The following is a 22688-nucleotide window of genomic DNA, read 5'->3' on the forward strand; positions in this document are numbered from 1 at the left end:
CTCAAGGAGTCGCTCCTGGTGGATAGCAGCTCTGTTCACCTCAGTGTGACCTTAAAGAACTCACATGTGGTCACCTTTTGGCAAGATACGGGTCACCCTGCGGGTGACATTGGTTTATTTGTTTGTTTGTTTCTTTGTGAACAGTATTACGGAAAAACTCCTCGACGGATTTCGATGAAACTTGGTGGGGGGGGGGGGTTAGGTATGGTCCAAGGATCATGCCATTAGATTTTGGACTTGGTCCACCCCCCCAAAAAAAAATTGTTAAGAGAAAAAAACAAATGTTTTTTTTTTTGCATTTCTACATCTTTTAAGTGACTTCCAACCCCCCCAAAAAAAATTGTTAGGGAAATTTTTTTTTTGCATTTCTGCATGTTTTAAGTGATTTCCAACCCCCCCTCCCAAAAAATTTTTTGTTACCCCCCCAAAAAAAATTGTTAGAGAAAAATGTTTTTTTTTTTTTTTGCATTTCGACATGTTTTAAGTGATTTCCAACCCCCCCCCAAAAAAAAATTGTTAGAGAAAAAAAAAATTTTGCAACTTTTTTTTCAACAAAATTTCGATTTCTTTTTTTTCCATTTCTACATGTTTTAAGTGATTTCCAACCCCACCCCCCCCCCCAAAAAAAAATGTTGGAGAAAAGAACTATAACTCTGTCAGCACTGTTGACATCATATGTAATGAATAAGATATAAGGTTCACTTGAGTGACCCAGCAGTATTGGCAGCGGAGGTTTTGCACTCTCCCGAGTTTTCCCCCTCTAGTTTTTAAGTGATTCTTCACCATTGAGAGATGGGCCCAAAATCCATATATCGCACGATATTTCAAAAATGTATTTGGCCCGATATGTTCTCGTGGATCAGGCATGACATGGCGGAGGTATGCGATCTACCGAGTGCCCTTCTAGTTTTAGATGTGTTCATAGCCAGTGTAAAACATCACTTTTAATAATGCATTTTATCCAGTAGTGGTCAGTAGGAGTGTGTTTACGACAATTGGGAACATGCTATGGATGGTGTTTAAGGATCCGCGCTTTGTCAGAGCAAAATACCTGATGAATGGCGAATGCTTGAAACATCAGCCAAAGTTATTTTCCCATAGCAGTCAACACTTATCAAGTAGAAGTTGATAAGACCCATTGTTTACCTCGTCCATAGACTCAGACTGACACGAAGGCCTTCACAGACACTCGTATGATGTTGCATTATGTTGCATCATCAGCAACATGACAAAGACAACTTACTGTCATCAAAGGTTACTAGTGCATGCCCGTAGATGCGTGGCCGTACGTGCAACTCCCCCCCCCCCCGCAAAAAAACTCAAACCGCGTGCCAGAAACAACAATCACGCAAGCCGTACCTTCGCTTTCACGTGCCCGTACGTGTGTGGCTATACGTGCAAAAAAAAAAAAATATATATATATATATATACTTTAAAACCGCTTGCCAGAAACAACCACACAGGCCGTTCCTTCGCTCTTGCGTGGCCATACGTGCGTGGCCGAACGTGCGTGTCCGTATGTGCATGGCCGTACATGCGTGCCCATATGTGCGTGGCCGTACATACAAAAAAAACAAAAAACTTTCAAACTGCGTGCCAGAAACAACAACCACACAGGCCGTTCCTTCGCTCTCGCGTGCTCATATGTGCGTGGCCGTACATGCAAAAAAAACAACAACTTTCAAACAAACACACAGGCCATTCCTTCGCTCTCATAAACGACGAATGGATTGGGGCATTGTGTTTATCTATATATGCAGATAAGAAATCGAGAAATTATTAGAATATAGTAAGTCATCACTATCCAAAAGTAGTGCATGCCCGTACGGAATGTTCACATAATTCCACGAATTATCGCTTGCATTGAAGTAACAACTGCTGTGATACTTACACACAGAGTTAATTAAAATGAAGTTTACCTCCCTGTCTTTGCTTGCCATGACATTCGCTGCCATTTACCATTGGCACTCCTACCCCACGATAACTAAGGCACCGATCGATCCCCATCGTAACCAGCACGGCACGTGACGTCATCGTCGACCGGCTGTGCACCGGCCTATGCAGCCACGCCCACGCAGCAACGTGTCCTGTGATTGATAACTAAATGGCGCATCGGCCACGCCTACGCAGCACGTGTCCTGTCATTGGTTGGTAAATAAATGGCCATAACTTGGGAATCACTTGTCCGATTAATATCAAATCTTGAAAAGGCACATCCTCAAGTCCCCAGCAATATAACTGGCAAGTTTCAATTAGATCGGACCAGAGGTTGTCGGGAAACAGCGGTCTCACACACACACACACACACACACACACACACACACACACACACACACACACACACACACACACACACACACACACACACACACACACACACACACACACACACACACACACACACACACACACACACACATTGCTGGAATTATAGATAGATGAAATGAGGTCAATGAGATGACAAATGAAGGGGCTGAATGCAGACTGCAGAGCAATGAGTAAGGAAACTCGTCGTTGTGAATCGTTTTTACCACCAAATTGAGATGTATTTCGTTGGAAAGCATGTCGAGTGGAGCTGAATTCCTTAACACTTCCAAAGGCGACAGCGTTTTGACAATTGGAAACAAAAAAAAGTTGTGCACTTTTTTTGATAAATTATTTTTGGAACAATTTTTCTTCAATAAACAAATAATAATAAAAATCGTCTCCATGAACATTGTACACACCTTTATCTCGTTCGCACCTCTTCAGAAACAACATCGCTGAGGAAACGGCGCTTCTTCTTTGTTTCCTCGTCCAGGGCAAGAATACGGAGGCTGCTGGATCTGCCAACGTTTTGATAAATCATTAGTTTTAACCAATTATTCAATTAGCACCAACGTATTTTGCCTTTTCGCAAGGAAAAACACAAAGAGAAGAGAAGAGAAGAGAAGAGAAGAGAAGAGAAGAGAAGAGAAGAGAAGAGAAGAGAAGAGAAGAGAAGAGAAAAACCCCGTAATGGCGAACGCGGCTGAGTTTCTCTTCCTCATCCACCACGGCTACGCAACAACGCTTCCTGTCATTGGTTGATAAAAAATGGCCGCAGCCACGGTTCCTGTCATTGGTTGGTAAATAAATGGCCATAACTTGGGAAGCACTCGTCCGATTAATATCAAACCTTGAAAAGGCACATCCTCAGGTCCCCAGCAATATACCTGGCAAGTTTCAATTATATCGGACCAGTGGTTGTCGAGAAACAGCGGTCACAGACACAGACACACACACACACACACACACACACACACACACACACACACACACACACACACACACACACACACACACACACACACACACACACACACACATTTCTGGAATTATAGATAGATTAACGTACAAACCTTACCCAGCCTCGGACTCTGCAATGAGTCCAGGTGAAATTTGAAGCGCTTGCATGCAGGTACACCACGCGTAGACAATGGACAAAACATAATGTATCGGGATTTTAACCAAGAATCCCAGCATCCTGAGTCATGGACAAGATGAGAAGGTTGCACATTTGTTAATTGTTATTCTTTCATTTGCAGCACAAGTCTGTGGGGTAACATCATTGCTGTGAGGGCATGGCTGTGCCACTGATGCAATACCCCTCTATAGGTCAGGGCAGGAATTTGTAATTTGTTGAGGGTGCCAGTAATAACTCACGAACTCTTCACAAAAGACACCATGGGATCTTTAACATTCACCAACTAATGCCAGCAGATGGGACCCCCAGTTTAACGTCCATCTGATGGACAGCGCACACATTGATGCATCACGCCGCCTGCGAAACACCGGGATGACGGTTCAGAGCCGGGTCAGGATTTGAACCCAGACTAAACAGCTTACAGGTGAGTGCACATACCTCTAGGCGAGGCCATCCTGCCAGCCTACCTTTCTTACTCATACTGACGAAGTAATGTTGAGCATTTTCAATGTACACTGAAACGATCCTGTGAGCATTGTACTTCGGGTGTTTTGGATGGAGAGCATTGTTAAGGTGTTGCTCGGGTAGGAGGGAGGTCGTGTACAAAATTAGATATCCTGGGGAGGCGCCAGGTTCTTTCAGGAAAAAAAAAATCTGAGCAAATTGTGTGCCTCTTGTGAAGGAGTCAGTTAGAAAGACAAATCTTTCATTTGGCACCTTTCAATTAAGTGTTATTTGTAGTTGTAGAAAAACTAATTTTGTGATTTGTTGCAGTGAAAGGTGAGTGTATGTGTGTGTATGTGTGTGTGTGTATCATGACATACATTTAGGTGTTCGTTAGTGTGCCTCACCTTTCAGCTCAATTGGTACGACATAACTGGACAGCAGTGGGAGATTGAAGGTTTGACTCGCACGATGTGCATATGATTGATTATTAAGGAATTACTCAAAGGAAATCAATAATCATCCCACCAAATGGCATGACTTCCTAATTTAAATGTCCTTTTAATTAACGTAGTACACAACAACATAAGCTTACTTATGTACAATAAGCAGAATGTCTGGTGGAACATTGGTTCACATCCATATCACAAAACTATCAGAATGAAAATGCAATTGCTTCATTGTTGAATTTTCTGTTATATCAAACGTATAATTTCACAAGGATTTCCACGTTTTCACATCGATATGTTATATCTTGAATAACACTAATTATACACTGTTTGTTGAATCGAGATACCTATTGAAATAGCTCCGGGAGTTAAACGACACAGCTGTGTTAACCGTCAGGGTTCTATGCGGTGAAGGCAGTGAATGGCAGACAAAGGGTGGCTGCACTGAGCTTTTCCACATCAGTCCTTTTGTTTGGATTCTGGCTGGGAAGGGACTTGAAGGCCGGGACCCACAGGCTCTGAATGTGGTCACTCTTGGCCGTAAGCCCTGGTCAGGCCATATGGCCCTCTGCTTGAGATGCAGATTTCGACATAAATAGCTTAGAATTGATGTTCTAGTGTAGGCAATGAAGTGCGAAGGGGCGTTTCGAGTCCCTGTGTTTAGATCATACAATGAAGCGCAAACGATCCTTCGGTAGAATAGGTTGCGTCCGTGTGGTCTCCGAGGTGCCTTTAACATATTAAATGCATGACCTTTACGGATGAATGGTGGTGTGTAAATGCAACACTTTTTCTTGGTGCCTCCATTATTCAAACATCAATGGTCCGATGGTTGTGGAATCCTAAAATTTTAAACCGTTGCAGCAGCAGGATTTGATTGTTTATGGAACAACCTTCTTACTTGCCAGTGTAGAGCATGTCCAGTATATAAGGCTCCGTCTAACTACTGACTGACTGATATTAAAGATCGGTACCATACAGGTGATGTAGAAAGCTGAAATTTTGTGTGCCGATGGACATTGAAACTGTTACGGTGGAAAAAAAAATCAAAGAATCGTCAGACAACATCCATAAATGAAAATAAATAAATGAAAAATCAAATGAAGGTGAGCGACCTGAGACAATGGGGAAGCACACCCTGCTAATATATATATATATATATATATATATATATATATATATATATATATATATATATATATATATATATATATATATATATATATATATATATATATGGGATGTTTAGTGGTGTGCACACTCCTCTCTAAGCTGTCTATCCTGGGTTCGAATTTTGGACCACCTATAAACTGTCATCCTGGTGTTGCCTTCCATTGGAAGAATGTTAAGCCGGAGGACCCATCTGCCAGCCCTCGTAAGTAAAATGAATCCATTGAAGAATGCATGGTTCAATTCAATCGCGCAACCTCCTCATGATCTGCAAACACCTTTGTGGAACATTGCCCCTTATACCGTCGTACCTCATTGAGAAGCATTGTCTTTCAAACAATTCAAAGACTCAATGGCATTGTGGTTAAAACATCTGCTCCGAGTCTGGAAGGTTGGTGGTTCGATTCCGACTCTGGCTGAACCATACCAAAAACTTGGACAAAAGCATCCCGTACTCCATTTTAGTGGGTGGGGGGGGTGTGGGGAGGGGGGCAGTGCTGCCATTTCTCTTTAATGTCCCCACTCACTTTAGAAAGAAAATTGACGTCACAAGACACGGCGTCGCCGCCGGATGTTGTGTCATTTCCCTCCCCCCCCCCCAAGGTCATCAGCTGTGAAGTCAAGTCGTGCGTCCGTCTGGTGTCTGTATGTGTGTGCCAGTTTTGTGTGAAATCTCTTCCATGTTTCTTCGATGCTATAAAATAAATAAATAAATAAATAAAAATACCTTTCCATTATATCTGATTTTATTGTATTTGCAATGTAGTCTAAAATACCTATATTTTCACCAGGCAAACCACATTATCAGTGAAATAGTGAGTGTCCAACTGAAATACACTTGAAATACGTTTCTAACATCATGAACTTATCTACATTGCAGTGGTCAAGGGCCTCATTCGATCTGTGAAACCGGATGTCGCGCGTGGAGTGGCTGCCATCGAGATCAGCACATTGCGAATCTTCCGACAGAAGGAGGATGTGTTTTCACCAGTGGGACAAGGGCAAGCACGGCTCGGCACACTGTGGGCACCGCTGTGCTGCGGGGTGCGCAAAGGGGACGGGGCCTTCCTTTTCACCGCCAGCCTGCACTTTGGGGAGGCCTGGCTCAGCTGCGCACCTCGCTACCATGAATTTCGCAAACTATACAAGCATGCACAGCATGTTGGGATCAACCCTTGTGAGATATCTTTAAACTGAGGCATTTGATCGCTCAACAAAGCTGGAGAAGTCAAGCTAATGCAAACTTTTAGACCTCGATGTTTTCGTGCCAACCTACATAGTCACGCAATCAAGCACAAAACTCTGATAACCGCATGTTACTACGATCTACAACTACATGGTTGCGATAAGGAATCAACACTCATCTGAAAAAAATGACTCGGTCTTCTCATTGTGCTACTATTGACAAACGTACTCGGTGTCTTGGCTACATACGGCACTACAGAGATGCATTTTCATTTTTTGGGGATTGTGCCTGGGACATGGAGTCAGCATTTTGCAAAAACACCAACAAAACAGCCATCAACCTGAAGCCGACTCCAGAATACGTCAACGGTTTTTAGAAATGCTACAACTTTGGAACTTTTGCTGCAAATCAACTTGGCAAAACCTCTCCCTTGGTTTTGTGAGATGTAGAGATGCAGGCACATGTTTTCAAGAACACCAATCAAAGGATTCTCAAATGTCAGGGCAGATGTCTCTTATGATATTTGGATCTGGTTGTGTTTATGGGGTCGTTGGTTGGTTAATCCTATTCCAGTAAAGGGAGTAAAAAGTGTACATGGTCCTCTCCAAAGTGTGTGTATGTGTGTGTTTGTGTTCATCTTGTGCGGTACGTGAATAAATTTTCATAAGTGCATTTTCAGATCAACTCTGTTAAGATTGCCTGAGCGGTCTGCAAAAGGGTATCGGCCTTGGTACTGCATAATCAGCTCACAACATGTTAGTGAAGGCAATGCTGTCCAGCATTCAACCAATCGGTGCTGTTTTTAATGCCTCGCACTGTGGCAGACTGCATAATGACGTCATCTTTTAACTCTGCGTGTACTATTTCTTCGACATCATCGTTGTGCTTTATGAGAAGGAAACATATTCTGTGCATACGAAGGGTGTTCATAAAGTTCTGCAAATGATAAACTCGCAATAGTCCATTGTAACGCCCATTTTATTATACATATTTTTATGTGACGTCATCATCATCATCAACTTGTTTTCAAGTTGTATACTTGCAGATTGCAAAACAAACAAGACGGCGTTCCCTGCGCTATTGCGGGCATCTCGATCTTCAAACTTTTTGAACAGCCCAAGTAGTTTCCAATATTTCTTTTGCCTATTAATCCACAACAAAAAGAATAACACTAACACAAGAGTTCAGTCAACTTTGTTTGGTTTTCTTGAATCTCATGATCAAACATCATCATCATGAAGAAGTCATTGAGTGAATTGCATTGATGCCTGGAAAATGGTAACGATGATGACATGATCACGTATTTCACTCCTCGATATCAACTTTATGGCAACTTTAAAAGTTTAGTATTTTGTTTTCAAAAACAAAAACTTTGCCTTGTAAGTTGCGTTGCTGTTGTGACAATTGTGCGGCTTGTACTTCGATTCAATGCGGACAGTTCTTGTAGCTCACGACGTGCTCGTCATGGTTATTATTGCAAAGGTAACAAGCATTTCTGAACTCTTACCTTTATTATGTCTTATGTTCCCTCTCTTTCTTAACATTTTCCACTCCTGATTCAATCCTGCAATGTTCTCAAGTGTGGTTGGCTAGCTATTTTTGTTTTCAAACTATTTTGAAACATTCTTTAGCACTTTTTGCTTGTTGTTAAATTAGACTTTGCTGGCAGAGATGAAATGTGTTTATCTCGATGATCAGATCGATGAAGCTATTTGTTGTTGGGTTTTTATTTTTTTTGTAGATAATATTGTAAATCGTGGAAAGTTTGTTTTGTACATAACGTGTGTACATATTTAGTTGAAATGTAGTTTTGTTGGAGAATAAAGCCGAACTGAAATCATTTACAGCTGGAAGGCTTATTATTATTATTATTATTATAAGTATTATTATTATCCATCTGCAGGCACTGAATCTTGGGTGATTGGGGAGGATGGGTGGAGCTTTGTGGACGTTATAGAATCCAGGGTGGTTTTGCAATGAGTGGACAAGTTACTACCCCTCCCTCCTCCTCCCCTCGTTTGCTATGCTACAGTACTACACACCATCCTGCCAGCCCAGAAAGATGGAACAATTGGTCTCGTTGAAAGAATAGTTATAATTTTAAGAAGTAAACCTTTTTTTCACTTTACTAATCTACTTATTAAGCAGAATCGGTGGTGTCATGGTTAGAGCATCTGCTCTGATCATGGGATGTCGGTGGTTCAAATCCTGGCTGAGCACCATACCAAGGGATAGATCACAGATAATGCGGGGAAGGCAATGACAAACCACCCAGTGTAACCCTTACCAAGAAACTGCTTTGACAGCACCCATGTCAAAACCAACAATCCACTTCTTATCACAGTTCTTGTTGTGATTCTGACCTTGTGGTTTGGATATTCCTTGTGTATGTTCTTCTGATCACAGTGCTGCCTCTGTTATGAACAAAGGAGCGAAACTCTTGATTTTCCATTAAAAAAACAAGTCAAGGACGTTTTAATCAGTTTTCTCTCCCAACAACACATTGATGTTTACTTTTTTCGCTCCACTTTACAATGGAGCGGCAACCAGTAAAAAACAAAAAAAAAAGAAAAGAAAATGATATGTAAGGAAGATTTAAATCTTTTTCACAAACAGGCACCAAAATAGCCTTCCACGGGGAAAAAATATTTTTGGAAGCGTTTTACTGGACCCGAGGGAAGAAGAGAGAACATCGGCTTTCGGTGAACAGAACTCCATCTACAGGCAGAAGGAATTTTTGGAGAATTGAACACAAACTCAGATGATCTGGGAAGAAAGAGCAGAACTGGAAGATCTGCAATCAGACATTCAACGAAGCAGTGTAAACTTGCATGTCCATCATGTTCTAATACCTGGTCACTTTTTTTTTAACTGCTCGTTTTCATCAACATCGTTTTGTTTCTTTTTTAAAGATCAAGATGTCTTTTATTCTACCGATTCAAAGCGTTGCGATGGTCATGATTCTTCTGAGCGTTCATCAGTCGGTCTGTGGTGGATGGCTCGGCTCGTGTAAGCGATTTCATAAGATAAGGGTGATTGGTCAGTGAAAACGTTAAAAGTTACTATCAACTTTGGATGGTGGAGGCTCACATTCAAAAGTAATAAAAACATTCTAAATAAAAATGAAAATGGATGTTGGGGTGTTACTCCAAAAAGTATGTAAACAAGGTATGGATAGTCACAAGAAATTATCATGTGAAACCATCCCGACATCTTTCTTTGAATAATGGTTGTCACGTGAAAAGGCACGAACTGTGTGTGTGTGTGTGTGTGTGTGTGTGTGTGTGTGTGTGTGTGTGTGTGTGTGTGTGTGTGTGTGTGTGTGTGTGTGTGTGTGTGTGTGTGTGTGTGTGTGTGTGTGTGTGTGTGTGTTGTTCATAAAACATACCATATTCTCTTTGCAAACTCCCATACCCCCACACCTCTCTCTCTCACTCTCTGTCTCATCCTTGCTCAGCACCCTTCTTCGATACCTCTCTCTCTCTCTCTCTCTCTCTCTCTCTCTCTCTCTCTCTCTCTCTCTCTCTCTCTCTCTCTCTCTCTCTCTCTCTCTCTCTCTCTCTCTCTCTCTCTCTCTCTCTCTCTCTCTCTCTCTCTCTCTCTCTCTCTCTCTCTCTCTCTCTCTTTCTCTCTCTCTCTCTCTCTCTGGACATCGATTATGTTTGGATGGTGTTTGTCTCCAGGCGGTGTTTATTTCCAGACATGTCCGGGCGGTGTTTGTTTTCAGACGTGTCCAGGCCGTGTTTATCTCTGGTTGATGTTTGTCTCCGGATGTGTCCGGGTGGTGTTCGTCTCCGGACGCGTTCAAACTGTTCATGTTTGTCTCTGAACATGACTGGGCGGTGTTTGTCTCCGTGCGTGTCCAGGTGGTGTATATATCTGGACAGTGTTTGTCTCTGGACATGTCTTGGTGGTGTTTCTCCCCAGACGGCTCGTCTCCAGATATGTCCCGGGGGTGTTTGTCTCCGGACAGTGTTAATCTCCGGACGTGTCCTGGCAGTGTTGATCTGTCGTATCCTGGCAGTGTTTGTCTCCCGACTGTGTTTATATCTGGACATGTCGGGGCGGTGTTTGTCTCCAGGTGGTGTTTATTTCCAGACATGTTCGGATGGTGTTTATCTCTGGGTGGTGTTTGTCTTCGGATGTGTCCAGGCGGTGTTTGCCTCCAGATGTGTTCATGTTTGTCTCTGAATGTGCCTGTGCAGTGTTTTTCTCTGGACGTCTCTGGGCGGTGTTTTTTATGTCTCTAGACGTGTCTGGGTGGTGTTTATGTCTGGACGGTATTTGTTTCTGGACATGTCCGGGTGGTGTTTGTCTCCAGACGGCTCGTCTCCGGATGTGGCCGGGGGTGTTTGTCTCCAGACAATGTTAATCTCCGGATGTGTCCTAGCAGTGTTGCTCTGTCATGTCCTGGCAGTATTTGTCTCCTGACTGTGTTTAACTCTGGACATGTCCAGGCAGTCTTTGTCCCTAGGTGGTGTTTATAGTATGACTTGTAGAAAATGGATTTTAAACATTACTTTGTTTCCATCTTCACTGTTATTCTATGCATAATCATTTTGTTGAGATAGTATGAATCGTAATTAAATCTCCACCACACATCTGCTTTCCCTTCCCCTTACCTAACTCTCCCTTCTTCTTTGCTACCTCACCCTTCCTCTCTGCCCCTCCCATCTCTCTCTTTTCCCCTCTATCTTATCACTCTCTCCCATCTCCCTTTCCACCACCTTTCTCTCCCTCCCCCTCGTTCTCTCCCCCCTCTCCGAGTATTCCCATCAGCGAAGCAACGGGTGGTATTTGCTTGTATAAAAATGTGTAAAAGTACATGTAAGAAACACACAAACATCAACAACCACAACCACCATGACAACAACAATTACGTGTTATCAAAAAGATCCTTTTTTGAGTGTTTTATTTAATTTAACATCCTCATTGACACTCACAGATAGACATGCTATATGTCTGTAGAGCACAACCTGCTGTTTTTTCATTAAACCCGTGACGATGAAGTTTGGACATCATATGGGGGAGAAAGACATATAACACCCTACAAATTCACATATAATATTATGGACCATCGCTCAGAGAATCAACACAGGAAGGAAGGGACCCATGCTGACTGTGATGCAAAGACCCGGACAGACGAGATAATGGAGAACTTCTGCCGGTGAAACATGATGAGTAGGGAAAGAATACTGGTTCTGGCTCACTTTTCCCCATGTAAATGAATGGGGGATTTTCAGCCATGAAATTTTTCTTTTTTTTTCCCTGAAAAAATAAATCCCCTTTTTAGCCCAAGGTATATTTATTTGTCTCCCCTTTTAACCTGGAGCCTGGTGTTGGCTTAGTGGTTAGGGTGGCGGCTTGGGATCCCAGGGTCCTGAGTTCAAGCCCCGTTGGCTGCTGAATTAACACCAGGGGGTTGACTCAGCCTGCCATCCTTCCGAGGTCGGCGAAATGAGTGCCAGTGTACTGGTCCCGGTGTATGCCCCGGTTAGAATAGGTGTACCATATCCCTGTGTGTCGTAAGAGGCGACCAGGGTTGGTGTCAGGAAGGGCATCCGGCCATAAAACATTGCCTCAAGAAAAGCCAAACCCCTGCACAGCAGGGAAAAATGACTGTAAAAACGGTCATTTTTTTATTTCCCCTTTTAACCTAGGGGCTCTCTATTCAAATAGCCCATACAACAAGATAAAGATTTGTTAAAGGTAATTCGAAAGAAATATCTGAAACGCCTAAGCCCCGGGACACTCTTTATCAAATAACCAATGCATATTGTTTAGCTCACTCATTGAACCTATAAACATTTGTTCATTCTCAAATTCCTTCAATAGTTTAATTTTCTTTGCACAATAATCCCCATCTAAAATATTGAAAAACAAAACATTTGAATCTTTATATTTTTTAAGATACCCCTTTTTGTGCCATTACGAAATGATAAACTTCTCTTAATGATCTCATCTGACCACCTCCTGAGTTGCATATCATTTTGATATTGTAGTAAATTATTTTTCCATTGTTCAATTGATAACCATCAAATTTTTCAGTCCATTCAAACATATTTATTATTTTCTTTACATCCTCTAACTTATTGGTTTTTAAATTGATTCGCATATTTGTTTTATTTACCTTTGTTTTAGATATTTTTTCAATAAGACTTATTTGATATTTTTCACATTCATTATGTTTTCCATTTATATACCAAGACTGAGATTTTCTCCACTCTTTAGTTTGACTAATACTTGGTTCGACCATTTATATATTGTGAAAAACGCGGCGGAAGCCCTTAAAAACCCTAACCCATCTTCCCATCGTTAAAACTTGTGTCCATATGGAACACAATCTATTCTATTCACTCTATCATACAATACCCATATGGAACACAATCTATTTTATACACTCTATCATACAATATCCATATGGAACACAATCTATTCCATTATCTAAAATAAATCTCTTATCATCAAAGGCTCCTAATGCCTTTTTATTTACTTCTTCACTATATATCTTATGTTTATAACTTCTTATTGTATTCATTTTCCTATATTCTTCTTTCTTATTCATCAAACAATTATAATAATTTCTAAAAGTTATTGATTTCTTTATTACATATTTCTTTATTCCCTTTAACCTTTTATCAATCTGATCACCATACTTATAAGCATATGCCTTTGCTCTCAATCCAATAAACTCACTCATTACTTTTCCACCCAACTCATCCTTAAACTTACCAATAACCTTTTCATTCTTTTTTGAAAATAACTCACTCTTCTTACTAAAATTACTTGTATCATATACTCCAATGTTTTTCTTCATATCCTTATAAACATCGTCAGTTTTTATATCTAGAATAAAACTATCGGTGTCCATATACAACAATGAAGCATTTTCACCATACTCTTTCTTTAAATCATTATACAAATAATCATACATCAATATCTTTGATAAATCAAGAACTGCTGTTCCAATATAAATTGGTTTATCCATGACAATACTTTCCTTTTTCATATGAATAGCAGAAAAGTTCTCTGAAAAAACCTCCTCTCTCAAAACTTGGTTTATTTATCAATCTAGAAGCTTCTTTCCAAGATGTTGCAAATCTAATGTTTTGCCTGTTTCTAACATTCTCCATTGTCTTTCCAAAGACAGCATTATTCATCAATTTATAGAATTCCCCTTCAAATTTTACTTTTGTATTTGTTCTCATATCTGTATTGAATTTAATATACTTTTTCATCCAAGGACTTTGTTTAAATTTTAAAACTCTATGAATTTTAGCTACTCTCAACCCAGCAGATAAATATTGTCTCAAGTTCCTTTGATGCAAAACATATCCCTCTTTATCATAGAATGTTGTTAATAACTTTTCTGTTGATTTGCCTTTAATATTAAAACTTTTATGATAATCACTGAACCATTCTTTCTTTGGGGTTTCTTTCTCACATGCAAAAGGAAGGTCTTTATGCTTATTATGAAGATCACTCGGGTACTTCAAATCAACTTCAAAATAATAACCTTCTTCTTTGCCATTCAATTTCTCTTGAGAAGAAATAACAATATTCATCAAAGCCTTTTCATAATCCTTTTCTTCCACCCACTCTAATTTACCATAAGGCAGAGATTGAGACATTGCCCATCCATACAAATTATTAGCATCAAAGTACATCAAATAATTACTATCTTTTTCACTCTCATAATTTGGAAGATATTTATTATTTGCTTTAGCATATCTTTTTGAACATACTTGTGATATTCCACCTCTCTTAGACTTCTCAATCATCAAAAGCATATCTACATCACTGACTAAATCTATATCTTGTTTTGTCATTTTCAACATTGCACTCCAAGCTAAACCAGGAGCTGTGAAATAGTGGGCAGGATCTAATCCATAACAATTTTTATTATGACAGAGTGATCTAAAAGCTTCAAACACATCAGCTAACAATAAACATCTGTTTTTAGATACAAATCATGATATTCTCCAAGGTTCTTTATCTTAAATAATTTCCAAATTTCTTGTGCGTGTTTATATTCCTTATCACTTATCTCTTCTTCATAAAGGTTATTATAGAAACTTTCTTTTGAAGGAAGTTGTGTTTCTTTAAATCTCATAAATGAATCCATATAACCATAAGGATAAATTCCCTTACTTGTAAGAATTTTCTCTTTACTTTGAATTTCATTCCTTGTTTCAATTTCCTCTCGTTAGAATTCCCTCTTTAATCAGAATTTCATCTATAATCAGAATTTCCTCTTTAGTTAGAATTTCATTCTTTGTTCGAATTTTCTGTATAATTAGAATTTCATCTTCAGTAAGAATTTCTTCATTCATTTCCTCATTAATTAGAATTTCCTCTTTACTTTGAATTCTCTCTTTAATCTGAATTTCCTCTTTAGTTAGAATTTCCTCTTTTGGAAAGAATGAATTAAGATTTGGAAAAGAGCCCGTGGAGCTTAGATTTGATGCGAGGTTGGCTAGTGGTGTTCCCATAAACTTGTAAGAATCAAGAAACCTTATACGAGTTATAGGTTTTGTGAATATCATTTTTGTAAATGAAATGTACTTTTGACTTGTGTTTGTTATGGCAGAAATATTCCCTGGTGTTTTTGAAAGTTCATTTATAAATAGATGTGTGTCATAGTTGGCGCTGTTGTGAAGAAAGACTGGAATAAAAGAAGGTAATTTATAATTAAGATTACAACAGGAATGAGCGGGACCTCTATATTTACCAGTAAGATGACAATGATCCCTAACTTTAGACTCCTCAATTTCCTCCTCACAAATATGACAGATATTGTTCTTTCTAAATTCTAATTTTTCTTCTATGGTTAATTTCATCGGTTCATTTGTTTCTTTCATTAATTTACTTAGTCTTATACAATCATTTTCTAATCGTTTTACAAACTCTTGTGAAGCATTTTTTCCACTATACTGTTCAAGTTTATTATACTTTTCTCCAACAGATGATTTGATATAATAACAGAAACCACAAGGAATATGTTTTTGATATTTATTTGTATATGGTTCTTTTGGATTAGGAGAAGCAGTATTTATCTTTTTAAGGATACATTCAAAATCAGCGTATATCACAAATGGGTGCATGATAGATTTATTATAATCTTCAAAAGAAATCTTTTCACCAGGTTTAGGCATTGTAATTACAGCTGATTTATGATTACTACAATATTTTGAATGTTGTTCTAATCGTTCTTTTGTATGAAATGAATTAAGACATCGCTACAAGGATATATTTTGTTTGCTGTTCTGAATACCTGAGAAGAGATTAATCTTGATAAATTATTGATGTATGTGTAATGTGAATTATTTCCAACACTAAAATATAAAAGATCAATGTGTGTTTCTTCATTTTTATAGTTGTTTGAAATTTTTAATATTTGAACTTTGTTTGTATCCGTTAATCCATATACATTAATAGAAAGATTATTCTTTTTCTCAAATTTAGGAATATCTGTTAGTGGCATTGGGAAATTAAAATCTTTAATGTCCAAGGTATTCTCATATTTCATATATTGTTTTACTCTTTCTGAATTACATTTTGGTGGATGTAAGTGAGCAAGAACAGACCAGAGAAAACATTTATTATCATTATTCTTAATATTAACAACTGCCTTCTTTCGTTTTATTTCTTTTGGTAATTCAATATAAGAAGAAGCTTTAAGAGGGTTTGATTTTAGAATGTGTACATCTAAAAAGATGATTTTTTTAATATTGAATCCACTTCCTACCACTGTATTATCAACATCCTCCTCTTGTCTTGATAGTTCTTCATAAACCCCACTATTCAAAAAATCTTGAAATGATGTTATAAAATGAAGATCTGTCCTCATATAAGGAGTTTGTTCTTCATCTTGTCTTTTCATATTCATTTTCACTCCCATATAAAACTTTAAAGTTTTCATTTGTTTTTTTTATGTTTTTTTAATAAATTTTTCAACATCAGGTTTCACTATTTCAATTGATTCAACTATTGATGATGGACCGGGTTCTCCAAATTGAAAAATCCTTATTTTTATATGCCCTTTAAATGCCCCATCAGTGTTTTCAATATAATAGTCTCTCTTTACTTTAAACTCATTTTTCTTGTGTTTTTGTGATTGAAGATGCCTATTATAACTACTCTTCAAAACATCCTTTGAGCAGGTATCACAATGTTTTCTTTCCAACTCAAGAGGGGATATTTTGTGAAATAGATTAAATGTGTGTTTGTTGGTTCGGAGGTGTTTTCTATAATGTTTATATTCGTGATTAGAAACATCGCAGTGTTTTATATTTATCATATTTATATAATAAAAGTTTTCTTAAACTAAAAATTTGTTGATGAAAATTTCGTTTATTTTACAGGTGAATCTGTGCTTAAAACTAAAATTTTCTTGATGAAAATTTCGTTTATTTTACAGGTGAATCTGTGTTAAACTAAAATTTTCTTGGTGAAAATTTCGTTTATTTTACAGGTGAATCTGTGCTTAAACTAAAATTTTCTTGATGAAAATTTCGTTTATTTTACAGGTGAATCTGTGTTAAACTAAAATTTTCTTGATGAAAATTTCGTTTATTTTACAGGTGAATCTGTGCTTAAAACCATTTTATCCTCCAACTTTTTCACTTAATAAATACAATGTTTCAAGACACAAAAGACAAGTTTCAATCAATCTCTTCATTTGTTAAAGATGCTGAGAAATATGTCAAGGATGTAAAATTGAACAAAGATAAATATAACAACTATTGGATAAAAACAATTATGGTGGATATGATGAGTTCTTCAATTTACTTCAGTGGAAGGGCTTTAGTATACCTGGAAGAACATCAATTAAGGTATCTCTAACAAAAGTTTCTCCTCTCCTTCTGGCAATATATTCAAAACTAGAAAAAGCAATGAAACAAGAAAAGGTATCAAAAAATAAAAACCTTATGGATGAAGCTTTAGAAAGAAAAGATAAGACCATCTGTAATATGCAAGGAGAAATTTGTATTTTTTTCAACAACCCTAAAGATATAAATCCTGATGAAATAAAGGATGTTAATATATCAGGTGAAATGACATTTCGTTCAATTGTAGTTAAGGATCATTTTAAAATTACCTTTAATATAAAAAATGTAGCAGTTGAATCTGTTAATGAAAAAATGTATATCGATATCGATGGTAATGTTTTTTCTACTAATTAAATGAGCCAATATTCAACTGAAGATTTTGAAGATTATGAGAGTGATTATGATACCGAGAGTTTGCATTCAAACGATAGTTATGACACCGAGAGTTTGTGTTCAAATGATAGTTATGAAAGTATAGATGATTCTGAAAGTATCGAAGATGATATCGAAGATGAATTTCAGTTTAAGTAAAGTTTTACTTTATAAATATGAATAGTTTACTCGATTTTGAGCCTCTTGAATTCCATGATTCTCCATATGACAAATTTGAGAATTGTCCTGCGTGTGAAAGACGGGGATTAAACACAGAGTCAAAAGCCTATAAACAATGTATATTCTGTGATTATCTTCTAATTAATGATAATCAAAAATATAAAAAGGAAAATAATTCTTTTAGATTTACACCAAAAATGAATTACTTTACAAGATTGATTCGAGAAATGAATGTAAAGAACGAGGGTGAGAACACACCTTTCCTTACAAGGGAAGAAACTGAACGTATTAGAGAAATGTTCAAAGGATTGTTGTTATATCTTATTCATGGATGTGATTTTCAGGGAAATATCAACACAAGATATTGCATAAATAAAATAATGGATTATCTTGAAATTAAACCTGAACTTAGGATAAAATATAGAATTTCGAAAAAAGCCAAGAATAAATTAAATAACCTGTTTTCCAAATATATAAATGAATGATTTTTTACCTATTTGGGAAAATAAGATAAAATTTGACAACCATAAAAATCTCCCAAATTCATTAAGATGCCTCATAGTTGGTTCAAGTGGATGTGGAAAAACCTGCTTACTTTTAAAGATGCTCCTCACTCCCAACTTTTTAGATTATGATAATTTAATAATTTTCACAAAGTCGAGTTTTCAACCAGAGTATCAACTACTCTCACAAGGTTTTAATGCTGGTCTTCAAAAAGAAGATATAATCGGTTTATTTAAACTTCAAAAAAACCTAAATGATTTTAACATTGAAGATATAATACAACTATTTTGTGATACACAGAGATGTAAAAAGAAATCAAAACCGATAACTTGTATTCTGAGTGATAATACGGATGATATACCGTCTCCCCAAGATTTGGATAAATCCAAAAAGAACCTCGTTATCTTTGATGATTGTGTTAATGAGAGAAACCAAACGGTAATGGACAGCTACTACACAAGAGGGAGACATTCTTCTTGTAATTGTATTTATCTTAGTCAATCGTACTTTCAGCTTCCTCGTCGTTCCATCAGAAACAATGCTAATACTTTTATTTTATTCAAGTTAAATTCAATAGATATAAACAATTTTTGGAGAGACAATTGTTCTACATTATGTAGTAAAAAGGAATTTGGGGATTACATGAAACACACGACTGAAAAATATAAATATATTGTTGTGAAACAAGATGAGATATTAAATGATATTTTTCAATAAATAAATGGATGCGAAAAGAAAGAGCAAGAAGATTTAGGGAACATCAAGAGTTGGTTTCAAAGTTGTAAAACAGCAGGAAGACATAAAGAAGAAACGCAGACAGAAACTAACGGCGAAGAAGCATTTGAAAGAAAACAAGAGAAATTTTTTAAACCACTTTTAAAAACTTCCCAAGGAAAAATGAAAGATGTTTCCACATTTCCCACGGTAGAATATACTCCTAAAAAACTTCAAATGTTAAAAGATTTCAGTCAAATGACGGAGGAAGAATTAGAGCATTTAGGAGAATTAGAATATGATGATGAAGGTTTATTTCAACAACTGGAAGAGATTAATCGACCCCCTGATTATATTGTGAATGCTCTTCAAAACAATGAATATTCAGCGGATTCAAAAACCAAAGCAGGACTCATTCCAACAGAACAATCAGCAATATTTCATCTTGTTCAAGAAAAGGTATTGATATTTAATGATGAATTAAGGTTCTTGGGTTCTGCTCAGAGCCTTGTTAAACTAACTCCAAGATTAATGTTTCTTCTCACAAAAGATGGAAGACAAGGTTCAACTGTGAGGGATGAATCAAAGTATATTGATAAACCATTGGATATGGAAAATAATGATGATAGAGTATATATTGATCTGCTGAACACTCTAAATTATAAGGTTATTCTTTCTGGTAAAAGTAGGAAGAATGAGAAGGAGAAACACATTATTCAGGCTTTAAGTATCCTTGGTTCAGGTGTTAGTTTTCTTCCAAATGACCCATTGCAATTAGTTAATAGACTGTTATTGTTGTTAGGCAGTAAGAAGGCTGGAAATAACAATTGTTTTAATGAAGCATCAGCCATTTTAGACCAGTTGATGAACATGAAAATAATTAATAAATATCAATATAAAGACATTTTATCTCATATTAAATAAGATGAGAAGCACAATCCTTAGTTTCAATTTCACAACAAGCGACCACACATCTTCATTCCCATACCCACTACAACTTGACACAACAAAAGAATATGAGGCATCTTTATTGTCCATGGAAACTTATAATACCTTATTTAATATAACCGAGAAAAATGACAAGTTTAGTTATAATCCAGGAAGTGGATACAAAACGATAACAGTCTCAATCCGGAGCATATGAGATTTCTCAAATATCTTCCGAAATTGCTCGTCTTATGAAAGAACAGGGTGATGAACCAAAAAATATTGTTATAAACATTCAAAAACATACTTCAAAATCAACGACAAAGTTAAAAATAACTACAAGGTTGATTTCACAATTGATAATTCATTTAGAGAGTTATTGGGTTTCTCCTCAAAAAAGATTGAAACTAATGGGACGTTTTACAGTGATAATGTCATTCAAATATCCTCAGGAATAAATTCGGTGTTAATTCACTGTGATTTGATTGATGGTGCTTATAATGATGGGAAAAAACAAATACAATATTTTCATTCAGCGCATACTCAACCCCAATTGGTTATAAATTCAATATGGAACCCAAAAATTTGGTTTATCTACCTGTGTCAGGAAAACCATACACAGAGTAAATTTTAGGATAACCGACCAAGATAATCGTGTGATTTCTTTTAATGGAGAAGTTATATCCATCAGAATTCACCTACGTGAAGTTTTCCAATAAATAAATACGATGGTTATTTTGAGGAAACACGAGTTGGGAAAATATAAAATAATTACAGGGGATGGGATGTTCCTTTCCCCATACTACAAGGGTGAAGGTATGTATCTTGGTAGAGGATACTATAAACCTAAGAGACAAAGGGGTGTTGGACATCAATTTAGAGGAGATGGGATAATTGATACTCTCATGGGTATTGGTTCAACTATTCTTAAACATAAAGATCTAATTGGTTCAACTGCTTCTGCTGTGGGAAATGTAGCAGGTGCCGTAAAGAGTATAAAAGATGCTCAGAAGGAATCTCATAAATTACAATAAAAAGAAATTAAGAAAGGCAAAACTCAGTTGTCCCCCAAGAACGACAGAAAATAATTCAAATACTTGGATCAGGGTTTCAAAAGTTTTAACATCTTTTTTTCCTAAATAAATACAAGTATGGAAGCAATTGATAGTATCTATGATTTGGATGATACTATTATTATCTCAAACTCCACTAAAAAAGAAGATTACTTCAAGGTAAATGCAATAACTGGAACAGACTGGAATACGAATGCTACAAAAGTTTTGAAATAAATAATCAACAAACCTATTTGAATCTCTCCGTAAGTTTCTTGTTGTGTTACTTTAAATTCACTAAGGCTGGGAATAACACAATAGCTACACTTGTAAATGATTTCTTCTGGAAAATGTTTGATAGTGTGCGTTTGTATATTGGAACACAAGAAGTTGAAGCGGTTGATTATGTCTCTGCTGTATCTGAAATGATAAAATTTACACTCTATACATTCAGTGATAGAATGGGAAAGGGGTCTGTCGAAGGTTTTATTCCTGATATGTCAACGGGAACAAACACAGACCCTGGGTATACTCAAAGGAAAGGAATGTATAATGATGATACAAAAGCAGAAAATAGTTTTACTGTGGCAGTTCCTCTTAAAGGTATATTTGGATTTTGTGATCATGATAAAGTTCTGTATGGCCTTAAAATTAGATTTCAACTACAAAGGAATGATAATGAAAATCGATTGCTTTTTGGTGTTGGTAGTGCTTTTGGTGATCAGAATAAATTTGTAATTGAGGAAATGAGTTGGTATATCAGTGAATATACTCCTAATCTTAAAACAGAAGAGATGTTGAATCGAAGACTTAACTCAAAGAAACCACTCAGTGTATCATACCTCAAAAGAAGATGTCAACACGTTAAACTCAATCAAACAACTTACACGTGGAATTTGGGTGTTCTGAAGGAAAGCCACGATATCTGTGGATCATTTTTAAAAGCCAGATGGTGATACTGCGACTGATAAGAATAATGCATTGAGTGATAATGCTAAGGTGAAACAACTTCTGCTTTCTCTAGATGGAACATTTTACCCACGAGATAGATTGGAAATTAATTGGGAAAAAATGATTTTGCTGAAGCATACAAGTCTTACCAAAAGGTGTGTGAAAGTAATGGAAATAAAGAACCTATTTTGGATATGACAGCATTTAAAAGTTTGTATACAATCTATGCGTTTGACCTGAGCGCTCAAAAGGAAACTATAAAGTCTAATCGAGTGGATACTTCCCTATACATTGAAAGAGGAGAGAGTGAAGAAGTTGATACATATTGTTTGCTTTTGGAAGAAACAGAATTGCAGATTAATACAGATAATGGTGTGTGATGATTAGTCTCACATAATTTTTTGTTAAATAAATGAGTGGCAAAGTACCAACTGGGGTATATGTTAATCAAATCAATCTTCA

General features: G+C 37.0%; 1 protein-coding gene across 1 annotated transcript in view; it reads left to right on the plus strand.

The window, feature by feature from the left end:
- METRNL (meteorin like, glial cell differentiation regulator) overlaps window positions 1-8534 on the plus strand; it is a 45727-nt gene extending 37193 nt beyond the window's left edge. Inside the window, exon 4 of the mRNA XM_085845829.1 lies at window positions 6389-8534. Coding sequence (XP_085701955.1) covers window positions 6389-6705 — 317 coding nt within the window. The 3' untranslated portion in view covers window positions 6706-8534. The remainder of the gene's footprint in view (window positions 1-6388) is intronic.
- The last annotated feature ends 14154 nt before the right edge of the window (window positions 8535-22688 follow it).

Source organism: Eptatretus burgeri, chromosome 1, assembly GCF_056783735.1.
Source record: "Eptatretus burgeri isolate ZD-2024b chromosome 1, Ebu_testis_v1, whole genome shotgun sequence".
Taxonomy (NCBI): Eukaryota; Metazoa; Chordata; class Myxini; order Myxiniformes; family Myxinidae; genus Eptatretus; species Eptatretus burgeri.